Source organism: Periplaneta americana, chromosome 15 (genome assembly GCF_040183065.1).
Source record: "Periplaneta americana isolate PAMFEO1 chromosome 15, P.americana_PAMFEO1_priV1, whole genome shotgun sequence".
In the NCBI taxonomy this organism is placed as follows: Eukaryota; Metazoa; Arthropoda; class Insecta; order Blattodea; family Blattidae; genus Periplaneta; species Periplaneta americana.
Window position 1 is genome coordinate 118,617,077 of NC_091131.1, and position 16,523 is coordinate 118,633,599.

A 16,523-nucleotide genomic window follows, 5' to 3' on the forward strand; every position below is an offset into this window, starting at 1 on the left:
TTTTGTAACCTGTACTTTTTTTTTTTTCTTTTTTTTTCAGAAAGCAATTTCTTTTTGGATCCAGATCTTAAGGACCCCGTTCCAATTGACTTTTTGAGTCACAAGGAAATGTACGAAGAAACCATTCGTAAGACCTGTATTTTGTACAAGAAATTTCTGGAGCTGAAAAAGAGCGAAGATGAATTTTCGGCTTTTAGGTTGAGTATATACAGAAATAAATTAATATTTTAAGAAATATTTATGGTCTTGCTATGATACTGTATTAACTACTGGGTGGACAGATTATGTGTATGGTTTCTAATTTTTTGTCCAGATATTCTCTCATTTTCTTTCTCGGCAATTTATGTGCTTCTTTTCTATCCTCCTTATATTGTTGTTCATTCCTTCTTGTATTTGTATTGGTCATCTTTCTATAGGAACTATTTTTCTGTTCTATCACACTTCCACACTCTCCATTAAACCAACTATTCCTCTTTCCCAATTATCTTCCCTGCAGCTTCTTCAGTCTATTTTCCTATTAAGTTCCATACCTTATCAATAGTCTCCTCCTTCTCTATTTCCAATTTCTTCATGTTTTCTGTTATTGCTTCTATATATTTAACTTTGATTTCTTCTTCATTCAGTGCATTTATGTTCCATCTTTCTACTTCTCTTGTCTTTATTTTTCCATTCATATTAATCTTAATTTTAATTTTTGGCTCCTTGCCTACTTCTAATATCGCATACATTTGACACCTATCAACTAAAATATGATCAATCTGATTTATTGTGTTCCCGTCTGGGGACTTCCATGTTCCTTTGTGGATATTTTTATGCTGACGCCATGCCCCTGTGACAACCAAGTCTTTTTTTGAGGCAAACTTCACCATTCTCATCTGCTCCTGCTAAAGTCTTCACATTTTTTAAGCAATTTCTGAATCTTTCCTGTACCAGGATGTAATCTATCTGGTATCTGCTTTCGTCCTTTGAGTATGTCCATTTGTATCTTCTTCGTTTATGTTGTTGGAATAATGTATTTCCAACAATCATTGCATTTCTTTTACAGAAATTCACCAAAAATTCTCCTCTGTCATTTCTTCTTCCCAATCCATATTTTCCAACTGTTATTCCCTCTTGACCTTCTCCTACTACTGCATTCCAGTCGCCCATAAGGATTACATATGCGCCTTTCTTCTTCTTCTCAACTATCTCTTCTATCTTGTCATAGCTTTCTTCCACTTCCTCGTCTACTAATCAACTATGTGGCATATAAACTTGCACTAGCACAAAGTCCATTTTCTTCCCTTGTAGCCTCACCATTATCACCCGGTCATCTACATAATGCACTGATATCACTTTCTCTTTCATACGTGGTCCCAGTAATACACCAACACCATGACTTCCTTTCCACTCACCATTTAAATAAAACAACCTAAATTCATCACTAACCAACTCACCACTACAGTATTTTTCCAATTCACTTCTGATATTCCCATTGCATCCACTCTGTTTCTTCTCATTTCTTCCTTCAAGTTTTCCAACTTACCTGCTTGCAGAAGAGTCCTTACATTTCACGTTCTAATCCTCAGTCTTCTTTTCTTCTCTCTGTTGGGTTGCTTCATAATGTGTCATTCTCCAGCATCCCCCTTCCGGAGATCCGAATGGGGGATAGTTTACATCTGGAATCTTTTACCATGGAAAGACCGGCCATCTTATTTCTTGTATTGCACATACGTCAATATTATAAGTCTCCATCACCTTAGCCAATTCATTCATTGCTCCTGTCCTATACAAGGTGCGTGCATTCCAGGTTCCTATATTAACATTCTTGTGTCATTCCTATTGCTTGGGTCGATTCCACTTGAATCCATCCTTCTGAGGCCATGTATTTGGATTCATAACTAGATATTTTTTCCGGGATAAGATCGTCAATCTCACGTCCAAACCCCAACCTGGAGAGCTGCGGGCCTTTGTTTCGGAGACCCAACTCCTAGGAAGTTGCCTTCTCTACGGCTATAGAGTTCTTCCTACCCTCCACAGTAGGTCATCTAACCAGTCCCATGGTGCTGCCGTTGGCCTACTAGAGTTTCTTCCGCCACCAACCAAAATGTGAATCCTGCTGCCAATTCACAATCTAAGAGGATCTACTTTCGCCATTTGCACTGTACCGGTACCGAAGGACTCCTTGAGATTCTCTTCTAGAGTACTTCTCAGTCTGACCCCTCTATTTTGATGTATCTGACAAGGGAAACCCTGCAAGTAGCTACACTACCGTCGGTATAGCTCTCAGGGTCACGTGGTACGCAAGCTTCATCACCTATGTTAAGGTCAAGTACTCTCCAGGTGGAGAGTTAAACCTATATCTGAGATTATATGTATATATATATATATATAATCAAGAAATGGATTCAGAACATCTCAAAATCTGTGCGTCAGTGACTAACCATGACAATATTTTTGAAAAATATTGGAATGGAAGAGGTCAAATGACTTTATTGTCAAATGCCTGGAATTAGAAAACAACACCATATCTGAGATTATAAATAATGCCTTTTGTGAGCAATCTAGGAAACGAAATTTTATCATAATGATTTCGCTTATATATGTCTTTCGAATAATACTTCAAGAAATGGCTTACCATGACAAAATAACTAAATTGTCATGAAATGTGTAAAATGTATAATAACAAAGTGTCAGTAGCTGCCGGTGACTAAAATCCTTCGTGAGGCCTGATGTAACTTGTTTAAGTAGGCTACCTCACATATAAAATGTTTTATTATTGATGATTCTCTATTATGATTGACATTATTATTATTATTATTATTATTATTATTATTATTATTATTATTACTGAAAAATAATTACATGCCACTCACCAAATACATAAGTTGCTATGCTGTGAGTTTGTTTCAGTAATTGTTTAATTTTTATAAATCAATGCATATTATGCTCAGCTGAAGAACTATGGTTGAAATTCCCCTGGAAATATTTTTCAGATCGCTGAAGCGGTCAGTAGGCCACACTACTCTCTCTCTCTCTCTCTCTCTCTCTCTTTTTTTTGACAGCACGAAGCACACGAACAGAAAAGATTATGTCGTGCCACATTACCAAAGACCCTTTTGTTTTGCTCACACCAGGATGCATTGAAAGCTTGCTTTTTAAGATCATCTTTTTAAAAAAAATTGTTAGTGATGTCGTGGGTCTGCCTTAATTTAAAACTTTCCTCCTTCCAATGTTATTTTCTCTCGAAAAGAATACTCTAACAATGAATTTATTACAATTATCGTCATTATTTCTCGAATCTCTTTCGATTTATAATTTCCCAAAACATATAACCACACTAAAATTCACCACTGTTATTCTCACCCCCTCCCACCCTTGAGACCGGCATTGACAAAAGGCCGGATTCTGAATGGGAGAAGTAAAGGCTGATAGGTGGGCGAATACCTCCTAGGCCAAGAGGCCACAAGAAATGTGCCTCAGTTTCAGCTTTCCGAGTGCAACCTCAAAATCTGTGGAAACATACAAAATGCAGAAGACAGACCCAGCCAAAACATTTTGGGCCTCAGAAACAAATTTTACTGCAAGACATCACAAAGTTTTCTACTTCTACATCTCTATACACTTCATTCAAATAACTAGTATAATGTTACATACAAAAAGAAAAATGAGTTTAAGGAAGCCAAGTGACTCAGGCCCGGCCTCAATTGCCTCTGCCAATCAGCTCCCACTGCAAAGTATGTGTCAATTTCGTGACATTAATTCTTTATATCAGCCATATCAGAAGAGGAAAAAGGATTTTATATTTTAAGAGAAGTTGAACTAGCACTTAGGGAAATGAAGAATGGGAAAGCAACAGGAGTTGATGGAATACCCATTGAACTAGTGAAATACTTGGGTGAAGACAAGAAGAAAATTATATCATTATGCAACGAAATATATGAGAAAGGCGACAGTGTTGTTGCTTCCAAAAAAAACTTCAGAAAGGGAAAAGGTACGAGAGATGCAATTGGACTGCTACGAACAATCAGCAAAAGATACCTCGAGGAGAATAAAGAAGTGTATATAGTATTTGTGGACCTAGAAAAGACGTGTGACAGAGTAGATTGGAATAAACTGATGGGGATCCTAAAGAAAATTGAAGTGGATTGGAAAGAGAGGACGCTGTTCAGTAATCGTTATATGAAATGAGTCAAAATCAGAATAAGAGAAGAAAGTCTGAAGGAAGTGAAATAGGGAGAGGAGTACGGCAAGGATGCCCTTTATTACCTACCCTGTTCAACATATACTTGGAGAATTTAGTGAAGAACTGTTTTCAGAACATGGGAGGAATGATAATAGGAAGAATAAGAATAAAGTGTATAAGATTTGCTGATGATATGACATTGTTGGCAGAAGAGGAGATGATACTAAGGGATATGCTACTGGAGCTAAATTACAGCTGTGAGCAATATGGAATGAAGATAAATGTCAACAAGATGAAGACCATGGTCACAGAAAGAAAAGTAAAAAAGGTAAACGTGCGAATTCTAAATGAGGCAGTAGAGCAAGTGGACAGTTTCAAATACTTGGGATATACTATAAGCAGTACCGGTAACATGAGCTGCTGCCAATATGTCTAAAAGAGAATAGCAATGGCAAAGGAAGCTTTTAATAGAAAAAGGAGCATCTTCTGCGGACATCTGGAGAACTAAGGAAGAGACTAGTGAAGTGCTTTGTGTGGAGTGTAGCATTGTATGGGGCAGAAACATGGACATTACGACGAAGTGAAGAGAAGCGAATAGAAGCATTTGAAATGTGGCTATGGAGAAGGATGGAGCATGTGAAATGGACAGACAGAATAAGAAACGAAGGTTTGTTGGAAAGAGTGGATAAAGAAAGAATAATGCTGAAACTGATGAGAAAGAGGAAAAGGAATTGGCTGGGACACTGGTTGAGAAGAAACTGCCTTCTGAAGGATGCACTGGAAGGAATGGCGAACGGGAGAAGAATTCGAGGCAGAAGAAGATATCAGATGATAGACGACATTAAGATATATGAGTCATATGAAGAGACAAAGAAGAAGGCAGAAAATAGGAAAGACTGGAGAATGCGGGTTTGCAGTGAAAGACCTGCCCTTGGGCAGAACACTATAAATGAATGAATTCTTTATAAAGTTAGCAGTATGTATGAAAACATTGTCTCTTCTCTCGTGTACACAAGTCGCCAAAACGCAGGAATAGGGCGTGAGATTGTGCACACATAGTTAATTGAGTAACTTGTACCACTTTCATGTGACTAATGTTCTATGGAAACTTTCTGATTTTTGTACAGAAATATTATGAGTAGATGGAACAACCAGTCACTTGAGAAAAAGATTAGGAAGTAGCAGGCCTACATAAAGTGGTAACAGTTTACATTAACGTGTATATATACAGTCGTATTTATGAACAATAAAACTGATGATTTTCAGTACAAGAAAACCAATGAGAAAATGACAGCAGCCATTTGAATTGCTTTGTCCTTCGTTAAGATATTTAGGTGATGGTAATGTCTTAGTAAAAACATTATTCCTTTGGTATGACATATTGGGTCTGTAATGCAGGCGTGTGATTCATGACAGTCAACAATTTTACAAGAAAAATATACTCTCGACGATTTTCTTTACAAATTGAAATCCAGATTCAGTCTGGTTCTTTGTTATCATGTTTCTAAGTGAGAATGTATTGTGACTAATCTGGTATAAAGCAACTGAAATCCTTCACTTGTCTCCCACTCTTTACTCTGGTTCAACTAAGAAAATGATCTATCCTAATCAACAGAGAATATACGTATTCACTGTTAAAATGGCTACGTCTTTAGATTTCAAGTTTTGAGGATCTAATTTATTCAACTTATTACAACGAAGTGGTTCCAAAGTATCATCATTTCTCAATTTATTTATTTCACATTATTGTTGCATATACTCTCGACGATTTTCTTTACAAATTGAAATCCAGATTCAGTCTGGTTCTTTGTTATCATGTTTCTAAGTGAGAATGTATTGTGACTAATCTGGTATAAAGCAACTGAAATCCTTCACTTGTCTCCCACTCTTTACTCTGGTTCAACTAAGAAAATGATCTATCCTAATCAACAGAGAATATACGTATTCACTGTTAAAATGGCTACGTCTTTAGATTTCAAGTTTTGAGGATCTAATTTATTCAACTTATTACAACGAAGTGGTTCCAAAGTATCATCATTTCTCAATTTATTTATTTCACATTATTGTTGCACCTTTACTACTGAGTTTTTGTCTAATGTTTATAGCCATACCTTCAGTATTTTCAAAGTTTGGAAGCAAGGACCCATGTGAAATACCAGTACTGGTACCGTAATAATCTTCACACATTTTGCCTTAGGTGAAGTTCCCTTAAACTAAAATAAGATTAAAAACATATTTGACTAGTTCTAAAAAACATTCCAGAATTTAAACAGTATCACCATTCTTGTGATCAGACTGTAAAATGGCCCACTGCTAGAGACAACATAAATGTATCCTCTCACCAGTGGCGACTGGTGGTTTGAAAATATGGTGGTGCACAATGGATATCGAAGAGGAGTTAAACATACTTTAATTTAAAGTTTAAAACCGTGTATACCTGAGGGCGCATACATATAAAGCTTATTTATATGCAATTAATAAGTAAAATGACTAAATACAAGCATACAGAAAGTCCAAAAGTGGACGGGGTCGTGGATGGAGCTCTCTATATTGCAATTTACCCTCATGAAAAACATTTGAGCACAGAATCGTCATCAGAATGCTACCAAGTACCAAGTCCAACGTTTTCGTTCATAAAATTCAAATGCAGCTTTCGTAGGCTGTCGGGAGATAACAGCACTTATTGCCAGAACGACAACTCTTACAACTTTAAAGCAAAATACAAGCTCCTTTATGTATTGTGCCGTTCGTGTGCATGTACTCTGAGAAAGTAATATGCGAAATATGCGACTGTTCATTGCACAAGCCGAATGCATACATTTTTCATGCTTATTACTTCGGACAAATGTCTAGTTGAAACAGATACATTCCCAGTGAATTTAGTTTCTTCTGCACTGACGTTGGTGTCCATGCCAGGGAGTGCGACAAACCATTCTCAATGAGGAAAGCAGTAGACCACGCCTCTAACCCCCTGTCCCCGCAATAGCCGAACATCTCTATAAACTACCTTCCATAGGTTTTCAACATCTTTGCAAACCAAGAGGTTCGAAGGCTCCTGCAGATGTACAAAACAAGACGCCAGCTGCAGATAGTCATGAATGAAAATTGTAAAAAGAAATTATATTTTTAATAGTAACAAAGCCGGGAGATTAGGAACATTACTGGGGGTTGTACAAACCTGCAACCCCCTTGAGAAGCCGCCACTGCCTCTCACCATGTTCAGTATTTAACCAATTACAGTAGCAGTAGCAGTAGCAGTAAGCCTAATAGTGATGTTAAAAATGTCGCATTAAATTAAGTAACTTTGTTTAACCTTTTATATACAGTAATTATGTACCAGTAATGATAATGTTAAACTTGTTAAATAACTGTATGTTTTATCTAATAGAAACTTAATAAGATACTTTACCTTTGTGACTAGTTTCGGCGTGGTTTTTCGTCATTATTATACTATTTTTTTTATATAAAATTGTAAAATGGCTCATTACTATACTGTAGATGATACAAACTGCAGGAAACCACAATATCTTGTCAAAGCTGTATATTGCTGTTGTTTAGTCAACTGTCCAGAGACAGTCTGAACCTCACAAGTGATACCAAGAAGACACCACTTATGAAGCAACTAGACCAGGAGATATGGGGTAGGATGGACAGTTCCTTTTCCCCTCCATTGCATACATCGCCGACTAGCTACATATTACACTAGTCAAACTTCAGAGCTGTATATTATAATGTGATTTATAAACAAATCAAAATATGCACTGGTATTTAATAAAAGTTCGTTTTTTAATAAGACATGTTATTGCCAGAAAGGGATACATAATTTTCATACAAAAGTAAGCTTCGATTTAGCGTATATAAAAATGTTCGGGTAAAATAATTCAAACCCCCTTATTTGCTTCCTGGCTTTATGTAATCATTAAAATTATTATTATTATTATTATTATTATTATTATTATTATTATTATTATTATTATTATTATTATTATTATTATTATTATTACTGTTATTGATGTTGGTATTAGTATTTTTATTATTGTTATTGTATTGACTCTGCATTAAAATTAAAAAATTTGGTGATTATATATGTAAATGGTTATTGTATAGAGTATCTGTAAGATTCCTTGCAAAATACCGGTACATTGTTATTGACCTGATAACGTGCAATGACTTAAACTTATGGTATATGATATGCTTCTAATTTTGAAACGTGTTATATTTTGCAAATCTAGTCTTTCAGGTAAAGCTACCTGTAAAGCAGATTTGAATAATTTCAAGAGAAAAATTGTTCCAGGGCCGGGTATCGATCCCGGAACCTCTGGTTGAACGTACCAGCGCTCAACCAACTGAGCTACCCGGGAACTCCACCTGACACCATCTCAACTTTTCCCTTCATATCCACACAACTTGTGTGGGCTGACGTAACGCCAGAGCTCAGTTGGTAGAGCGCTGATACGTTCAACCAGAGGTCCCGGGATCGATACCCGGCCCTGGAACAATTTTTCCCTTGAAATTATTCAAATCTGCTTTACAGGTAGCTTTACCTGAAAGACTAGATTTGCATAATATATACCTCACTGTGTACGTTAACAGAAAACCACAGTTCCAAGTCACACAGAGATTGTGTGCACTCGATGTGGGTCTCTGGCGTTACGTCAGCCCACGCGAGTTGTGTGGATATGAAGGGAAAAGTTGAGACGGTGTCGGGTGGAGTTCCCGGGTAGTACAGTTGGTAGAGCGCTGGTACGTTCAACCAGATGTCCCGGGATCGATACCTGGCCCCAGAACAATTTTTCCCTTGAAATTATTCAAATCTGCTTTACAGGTAGCTTTACCTGAAAGACTAGATTTGCATAACATATACGTCACTGTGTACGTTAACAGAAAACCACAATTCCAAGTCACACAGAGATTGTGTGCACTCGATGTGGGTCTCTGGCATTATGTCAGCCCACGCGAGTTGTGTGGATATGAAGGGAAAAGTTGAGACGGTGTCGGGTGGAGTTCCCGGGTAGCTCAGTTGGTAGAGCGGTGTACGTTCAACCAGAGGTCCCGGGATCGATACTCGGCCCCAGAACAATTTTTCCCTTGAAATTATTCGTGTTATATTTTGTGCATTATGATTGTGTATTCTGAACTATATAGGGCTATATCAATATGTTTGCTTTTCATTTTTTAGGGAAAGAGCAGCAATGACGATTGTGAGTGCAATTTTAAAAGATGGCAATCCATTTGTTATGAATACAGCTATGTTCATAACAACACTTCGCAGACAAGCAACACCTGAACAGCAGAAAAAGTGGCTAAAAAGAGCACTCGATTTTAAAATATTAGGAACATATGCACAAGTAAGTAGGCGCAGTAAAACGTTTATTTTAGAATTAACTTAACACTCATGTTTTTATACTTCATTTTAATACCAAATTCTTAGTTTAAAAATAAGATATTGTAAAGCTGCAAAAACCCAAAATTTCGAAATTTATCATAGAAATACGTCTTCAGCATTCTTATACCGAGAAAGTGTTTTCAGCATGCCTGTCAATCTATGTACAGCAATTTCTCCTAAACTATTGGTCCGATTTTGTTTACATTCGGTGTTTGTGAGACAATAAAACTTAGCAAGAAATAATGCATATGACTATAGTAGTTTTTATTCACAAAGTGACATTTATTTGAAAAATTAACAAATTAGTTTGTAATCGTCTCTGATAAAATCTCTCTCTTTTTTCCTCTCCCCTCCCCTCCACCTCTCTCTCCCCTCCCCCTCTCTCTCCCCTCTCCCCTCTCTGTCTCTGTATCTCTCTCCCCTCCCTCTCTCTCTCTCTCTGTTTTGCGATTGGCTATGTAACTAAATTATTATATTAGTACGCCTATAACTAAAATTTCCGATTTCATTTTTTCAAATTCTATTGCAGGTGGTGACATCAAGTAGCAAAATTGTAATTTTGTAAAGTTATAAATTAAAGCAGAAACACTATCTGTAAAATCCAATCCTAAGTGTAATTCAGCACGTTTCATTGCACTTGTGCGTGTGATTTTAGGGTTTACAGTAATAGATTAGACATAGGCCTGCTCTCTCCAGAAACTTTAAACAGCTCGTCAGTTATTAAGAAAATCTGATGACACTTTCTAACGAAGCCATATTTCAACACATAGTACCGCAATATCTGTAAGCAGTAAGATAATAATATCACAAATTCCGAAAGGCATGGGTTTGGTTACACATTCAGTCTACTCCAATTACTGATAATGGTAAAAGAAATCATTGTCTAGAATTATGACTATAGTCTTCATAAATGAAACATATTTTATGGGCTGAAAATATTAACATTTAAACGCAGTGGATTAAAACACCAGATTTTCTGGTAGATTCTTAACGGGACAAGACATTGCTGGATGATATGTCCATGTTGAATCTGAAGATGGTGTCAAGTAACACCGAAACAGCTGTAAGCCGCACATGCTTACATAATTAACACGAGTAAGATCGCCATTTAATCAATTATTTGGATGATATGCTATTGCCACGAACAATTTTCTGAATTAGTGCTAACAAATCCAGTCTTTTATTTTTTAAGCGTTTATAAAAGTGGAATATTTTAATATTAAAGGTATAGTAATACAGTAATTACATTTTTCTTACATAGTAGGCCTACCACTCAATTATTAACTTTTTAAATCTCAAACTATGGGAGGGGAAATGGTCCTACCATGGCGCCCTTCCTCCCAAATGATGCCTCTGTCTTTTGAGCTCATCATCCAGTTCTGTAATTTTATTTTTGGTAATGTTTGTTTTTATATTTTCATAAAATTTGGAAAACTGCCTTTTGTATTACAGATTTTAAATTTTCCCATCTTTTTCTACATCATTGCTTTAAGAGAAATTTTATATTTCGGTAATTATTCTTCTCTGGGTAGGCCTATAACCATTTTTTATTGCTATCGAAGAGTACAGGGGAAAAAGGGGGGATGTCCACTTTCAGGCAAAATTCAGATTTCCATTCCCTTATATACTTCATATGAAGTGAATTCATTCTACACTTAGAACAGGGGAAGAAAGTTCTTAGTCACAGAATAACTGCTGGTTAAATTCTCAGTATTATATTCGGAATGATAGAGTTTCACATTTTAAAATTGGTTTCCTGAGAATTGTTTAAAAGTGGACATCCCCCTTTTTTCCCCTGTACTCTTCAATTCGAACTTTGTAACAATTTGTCTTGGTTAGGCTCTTTTATTTTTCTACTTGAACACATCTGGGTGGAAATCTGAGTCTCTCTTTGATCAGAAAACAGTAAGAATAAATATCATAACTCGTACAAGTAAGAAGATATTTTCTCTTTTTTCATTTGATACAAAATAATTTATTATAGATTATGATTGTGTTGCCGACCATATATAATTTGTGTACCTATTTATGTTTATAATAGTGTTCATAATTCTCACACTATTATAGGAGCTGTTATAAATGGCTGTTCCTATAAAAAAAAAACTTCTAAATTGTATTAAAAAACACTTCTAAATTGTATTACAATCAAGAAGTACCTAATTCATATACAAATGTGACACAAATAAAAATAGGCATGAAGTTTTCATACACTTTCAGACCGAACTTGGACATGGAACATACATTCGCGGTTTGGAGACAACAGCACATTATCATCCTGAAACACAGGAATTTGTTATTAACAGCCCAACTCTGTCATCGTATAAGTGGTGGCCTGGCGGAAGTGAGTATATCAAATCAAATTCCTATGAATAAAACAAAGTTATAATAGGAAAATCTTTAGACGAGCTGCAATATTGAATATAGTCACTTTAATAGGTACGGTAAAATACTAAAGTGAATGCAAGTTCACTAAAAAATAAAAATTTTGTCAGATTGCGTAATGCCAATGCAAGCATATTAATTTAGTCTTGAAAATATGACTGTGATTGCGTTTCACTGATTTTGTTTTCAGTCAGACGAAGCAAGTGAAATAGTGGGTAAACCAAAATACTTACTCTCTCACCTATAATTGAAATATTCCATTTCTGATACTCGACTGTGGAATTAATACAGATCTTGCTGCAAAATAATATCTAGGTTTACTGGTATTAGGAATGAAAATGTAAAGAGGTTCTCATTTAAAAGACTGCAAACATAAGTTGGGAATAACTTCTACAATTAATAATACAAAATTCAAAATCAGATGTTATAAAACACTGTCTCCCTTAGATTCAATTTTAGGGCCATTGGTGTCCTTTATATAATCCTAGATCTAATTAAGACATTTGTCTCAAACAGTTCTTTTGCAGATAAGCTTAACACTAGCATTATTATATCATCAACTTCATGCCATGGATTAGGCCATTGACCTGTTCTGTCTTTATTTGTTGTCCTGTCAGCGTTATTATAACGGCAAAAATATTAATGGCTTTTAAATATAATTAGTTCTTAGTGTATAGCAAATAATGTCACTCAATATAAATAAGTACAGTAAATTGTAATCAATTCCTGACAAAGGTATAGGGCTGTAAATCAGGTGTTACGTGTAGCAAATGATGGCAAACTTTTAAAACAAACTGTAGGCTAAATACTAAGTAAACTTATTAATCTTAAAGACTGAATAACTTAAATTTGAAGGAATCTATGTATTACTCATAAACTTGATTCAGCCTATTATGCTATTGGGTCAAAGAAATATCTTGTCGATAATTTTATACACTAAAGTTAACGTTCTTTTCTTTCTGTTACTAAATATAGTTTAATTTTGTTGGCTAACTTCTTGGACAGCAAAAATATTTTTATTTTACAAAAGGAAAATATATTGTGGTGGCAGGCCGAAACATTCTGGCTGCATCGGGGAGTTTCGCGCGCGTCTGGGGAGAAAGGAGGCACGGGGAGAAGAGACGTGAGCTTCGATGGGCGCTTGGGCGCAGCACAGAGAGAGGGGAAGGAAACTGACTGCAGCAGAAGTAAGGAAAAGTCTGGAGACCGATTGTTGTAGAAGCTTTGCGACGCAGTACATTCGAGAACCTGTGATTTAATAAATAAAAAGGGGCGAGAGAGCCGCGAGTTAGTCAGTGAATCAGCAGCAAGTGAGTGAAGTGGACCTGAGTTCGAGTTAGTCTTGAAGCAAAGTGAACCTGAGTTCGACGTGCAGTGAGTCTGTAACTGTGGCAGTATCCAGGCGAGTGCAACATACCCGGAGATCTTGGGTTCGACATGCAAGAAAGCAAGTCGTACACTTAGGAACAAAAATAGAGATTATTTGAAGGAAAAACTGAATGCGGTGGTGGTGGGGGTGGTTCGGTTACGTGTCATTATGGTGGTCATGCATTCTGTTGTAGCTTAAATACGATTTTGTTGTGAAACGTAATTATGTTTTTTGTTGCAAATCACAGTAAAAATGAGTGAATTTAGTGCACATGCTTCTCTTGTTCCACCGGATAGATCCATAAAGCGACAGAGACAAAGAAAAATTGGAAAAGAAAGAGAAGACGCTATGATAGGTAATTAACACAACCTCCAAGTTTGTTTACGTTCGTTTTCTTATGTACCTACTATTATTGCAGTCAACATCAACATTGCTACAGGTTTTCTCCCATTCCAAGCACAAGACGAAAATATTCCGATGTACAACATTACGAATGATTGATATAATGAAGTTCCATAAGATATTTTATCATTCTAAAGAAAAATACAACAGGATAATTGTATTCTACAACATTGCAAGTGTTCTACGGTAAAAACTACTCGTGTACAAAATTCAAAGAGAGGATTAACATTTAAATACAACATTCATTGTTTGTCTACAGGTTCCCTAATTCCTTTAATGCCACCCTTTATGAATGAAGGTCAACCTTGAACCATTGCTGTATGTGCGGATCCACGAGAAACTGCAGACTGTGCTGCTAGACGATCGATAGATTTCTTTTGACTCCTTTCTAACAGTGATCTAATTTTGTCCAATTTCACTTGTTAAAATGATGTGTTGTAGCCCCCTCCCTACTTGTTACAAATATTGGAGTGTTTTTTAAATGGCAAGTTGTAGCCGATTTAAGTGAACACCATATTTTAATGTTTTGGTGGCTACTTCATTCACACACAACCCCCCAGAATGTCTGGAGGACCACACCTGCTGTTGGTCGACGGGTCCACTGGACCTAGTTGGGAGATCTTGTTGATCACCAACTTTCCCTCCTTAAGCCACTGGAGGACGATTTTAGTGCCATAGCAGGTCAACACTAGGAACAGAAAAGTAGGAAGGGTAGGAAGGAAAGTGAAATGAACCCCTAGGCCTCGAATGCTCTAATACTGTCGGGGTCGAAGAAAGTAAGAGTTCAGTCAGAGGACTGGATAGGAAAGGGTAAAGAGAGAATTAGGTATTGAATAGAGGAAAATTATACCAAATTCAGTCATTAACTCATCAAGCTGACCAGTGCTAATTGATGAGTAGCCCCTCCCTTTAGTTCAGCTTGTAAAATTATGCTTACTAACAGCTGCACCACGGGAAGGTAGGGATGGGACATTGGGTATTTGTCCAGGTTGGTTCCTTAAAGCCTTCAGTGGGAAGGATTAATGGCTCTCCCCCCTGTATTCGACAAATACCGTTTTGCAACCAAATTTCTGAAGAATATTTCCAATACACAGGAAAATATTAGCCAACCTATTATTCATAATAACAAAACACTAACAGATAGTAGAGATATAGCAAATGCATTTAATAAACACTACTCAAACTCTCACAGATTACATCCCAATATCAAAAAAACTGACAAATTTATCAAAAGAGAATTACATAAATATAATAAAAACAATATCACAAAACCTGAAATATTCCATCAAAATTTTACTTCCAAAGAATTAAGCATAGCTATACAAAATTTAAAAACCAAGAAATCTCCTGGTCCCGACAACATTCATTCAGAATTTTTGAAACATTTGGGGGGAAAAAGCCAAGTCTGTACTTTTATTCATTTTCAATTTATCATGGAACATCTCAATTCCTGCAGCTTGGAAGAAAGCAATCATTATACCAATTCACAAAAAAGGGAAACCTGCTCATGATGTTAACAGTTATCGACCAATAGCACTATTAAGCATGATAGCAAAAACTATGGAGTCAATGATCTCCAACAGATTAACTTGGTATTTAGAATCTAAAACTCTTTTATCACCAAGACAAGCTGGCTTTCGACAATTACACTCTCCTAATGAACAAGTCATACGCCTTGGCCAAGAAATAAAAGACACTTTTAACAAAAAGGAAGATACCTTGGCAATATTTATTGACTTTCAATTAGCATATGACTCTGTTTGGAGATATAAATTATTATTAAAACTCCAGAAATTAGGTATCTCCAGCAATATGTTCAGATGGATATCAGAATTCCTTAGTCAAAGATTCATTGCTACTAAATTCAATAGCTCACTTTCTAATTACAGACAAACATATCGAGATCTACCCCAGGGCGCTGTCCTCAGCACAACTTTATTCAATATTTATATAAATGACTTACCCTCTCTATTAGAGGAATCAAACATGAAAATAGCACTATTTGCAGATGATATAGTTTTGTGGACTTCCGGATCTCACAGACATAGAGACAAAATTAAAAATTCTGCTTTTAAAGCTCTAAATCAACTACATGACTGGAATACATCAAATTTGATGACACTCAATTTAGGCAAAAGTAACTACCAAATATTTTCACTTGGTAAAAAAGAAAGATAATTTAATATCCAATACAATGGCCAACACCTCCCTAGGACTTATGAATCCAAATATCTTGGAGTTATTTTCGACAGTAAGTTAACATGGAACAACCATTTGAAATATATTTCTGAAAAAGCTCGTAAAAGATTCTCCCTTCTGAAAAGACTAGCAGGAAAGAAATGGGGTTGCTCTAGAAATACTTTGAACACTACATACAAAATGTTTATACAGCCAGTGCTGACGTACTGCGGAGAAATTTAATTACTTCACCTTTCATAAACGAAATAGAACGTGTTCAAAACCAAGCTCTCAGACTCATCACTGGTGGAATCAAAACAACTCCAATAGATTCTATGAGATTCCTCACTAATATTAACAGCATCAAAATGATAATAGAAGAAAAAGCACTGATTCAATATGAAAAACTTATCAGATTACCAGGAAACAATTGGCATTATACAGTCCTCTCCATAGATTAAAAACTCAAAAAAGTTTCATATCCATGGTTCAAGAATTAAAACAGAAAATCAACGTCCCGAATTTAAAAGAAAACTTACAAATTAAACCAAACCCTTTAACACTATTAAATATAGAGAATAATCTAAATTTAACACGAGAAATACTGAAATCAGAAGTAAACACTGAAATAATGAAACAAT

The 16,523-nt window shown here is 35.9% G+C and overlaps 1 protein-coding gene across 5 annotated transcripts in view; it reads left to right on the forward strand.

Annotated features, from left to right (window-relative positions):
• Window positions 1–16,523, forward strand: part of LOC138715292 (acyl-coenzyme A oxidase 1-like) — a 150,948-nt gene that overhangs the window by 92,647 nt on the left and 41,778 nt on the right. For 3 of the 5 annotated variants that reach the window (XM_069848050.1, XM_069848049.1, XM_069848051.1), the window contains 3 exons: window positions 41–197; window positions 9,345–9,513; window positions 11,769–11,892. In XM_069848050.1, the coding sequence (XP_069704151.1) occupies window positions 41–197; window positions 9,345–9,513; window positions 11,769–11,892 (450 nt within the window). The remainder of the gene's footprint in view (window positions 1–40; window positions 198–9,344; window positions 9,514–11,768; window positions 11,893–16,523) is intronic. The other 2 variants (XM_069848055.1, XM_069848054.1) reach the window with 1 other exon arrangement.